The sequence below is a fragment of the Cyprinodon variegatus genome, unplaced genomic scaffold (genome assembly GCF_000732505.1).
Source record: "Cyprinodon variegatus isolate N-32 unplaced genomic scaffold, C_variegatus-1.0 Scaffold696, whole genome shotgun sequence".
In the NCBI taxonomy this organism is placed as follows: domain Eukaryota; kingdom Metazoa; phylum Chordata; class Actinopteri; order Cyprinodontiformes; family Cyprinodontidae; genus Cyprinodon; species Cyprinodon variegatus.
This window is the reverse complement of record NW_015151149.1, coordinates 431,127-432,868: the sequence shown is the minus strand read 5'-3', so window position 1 is coordinate 432,868 and position 1,742 is coordinate 431,127. Positions and strand designations below refer to the sequence as shown.

At 39.1% G+C, this 1,742-nt stretch overlaps 1 protein-coding gene across 2 annotated transcripts in view; it reads right to left on the bottom strand.

Annotated features, from left to right (window-relative positions):
• Positions 1 to 256: 256 nt before the first annotated feature.
• The window catches only part of LOC107097429 (phosphatidylcholine:ceramide cholinephosphotransferase 2-like), a 12,149-nt gene continuing 10,663 nt past the window's right edge, over positions 257 to 1,742 (bottom strand). Inside the window, exon 7 of one of the 2 annotated variants that reach the window (XM_015394572.1) lies at positions 257 to 1,075. In XM_015394572.1, coding sequence (XP_015250058.1) covers positions 902 to 1,075 — 174 coding nt within the window. In that variant the 3' untranslated portion in view covers positions 257 to 901. The remainder of the gene's footprint in view (positions 1,076 to 1,742) is intronic. The other variant, XM_015394573.1, reaches the window with a different exon arrangement.

The following is a 1,742-nucleotide window of genomic DNA, read 5'->3' as shown; positions in this document are numbered from 1 at the left end:
TAACGTTACTGGATGAGAAAGTCTCTTAAATTATTGTCTCTTTATTTGAGCAGGTAAGTAAAATTATCGCCCACAGAGTATTTTGTTCTTGGAAATTATCTTTTTCCACGCAGCTCTTAAAAGATAATGGGTTTTTTGTCTTATCTCTTTCCTTTGGCAGGTTGTTTTACCTACAGCAAATACATTAATTTAAAGAAAATTTTACTTACTATTAATTTACCTAAACAAAAAAAAAAAAGCAGTTTTAGGTAGAAAATAAAATGTCTGTAGCTGTTAATTCTGTGAAATTAACAAAAGCAATTTGGTTTCCTTTAACTTTTCGATGTTTATGCTGAAACTCAACCTGCAGCGTATTCAAAACAAGCTGCTCATTGATGGAAAACAGGCTGGAGTCGTTGGAAAAAAAACTTTGTTGGCATTTATTCAGGTTACTTTAGTTTCTGTGAGGATGTGAAACATTTAAAAAGGCACAAAACGAAACAAGCAACAGAAGCTAAAGGGTAAATACTTCCTCATGGCATGGAGGTCCCGCTCAGACTGCCGTAGAAACATTTCTCCCGTGGTTAAAGAAAAACCAAACGGCTGAACGTGACTCCCTGGACGCTGGAGTCTTTCTGCAGCTGTGGAGCACCATGATCCCTCCTTTAGTCTGAAGGCTTTAAATATCACAGTGCTGATCAGGAAAGCAGCAGTTCATCATTTACACCAATAAAAAAAAAGTCTTATTGCTCCTCGGCTTCAACATCCGGATCTTCATTCGTTCTGCAGTGGGACCAGTCCAAACCCACCAGCAGTCCGACCGACAGCTGCTGCATGAAGGATGGACTCCACATTGGCAGAGGTAAACATCAACACTTCCAGGTTCTGCTGCGGTACCAGGTGGGTTCTGCAGTCCCCCCCATCAGTCGTCCCTCTCCATGCCCATGGTGTGGTACCTCTCCTTGCAGGAGGACAGCAGGGCCCGCGGCGACAGGAAGACAACGGGGACCTTCGTCTGGACGTTCCTCTCCAGGAAGTTAAAGACCGGGTTCCACCAAACCCTGGACAGGTAGTTGTTCTGGGTTCCACGCAGCTCCTGGGCACAAAAAAAGCAGCAGCTGTAAATTTATAGGTGATTCTTCTCCCCCATTTTTATTTTTTAGGGATTTAATTTGGCAACTTTGGAAAATTACTACTCCTACTCCATGAAACCTACAACTGAACTTCATCTTTCCATCCAGCAGAGGGCGTCCTAGCATTCTTTTCATGCAAAATAATCCACCTGCCCAACAAAATTAAAGCATTTTTTTTTTTTTTTTTTTTTTTTACTGGAAAGTCAGACCATCACAGAGTGGCTGAACATGATAAATGCTTATGCTTGCTCTCCTTTCCTCATTTACCTATCTTATATTGTTTTTTGGAATGTTTATTATTACATTTCTCCACTGTTAGATAAATAAGTCAATCAATCAATCATGACTTTCAATGAAATCTGAAATCCTGAAACATGGAGGCTGGTAGAGAGAGACCCAATACTTAATGTTGAGCCAGTTCCTGAATAAACAAACAAACAAACTCAAAGCTCATCGTTTACTTTTTCAATAAATGAACAAAGTTCACAAACCTATAAATGAACTAGTTCAAGTTTATTTGGTAAATTAACCCTTTAAAGCCCGATCCAAGAATAAAACAAAACAGAAAATTATTTTTTTTGGGTTGAAGTCCTTATTTGGCCTTTTAACAAAATATGTAAAAAGAAAAAA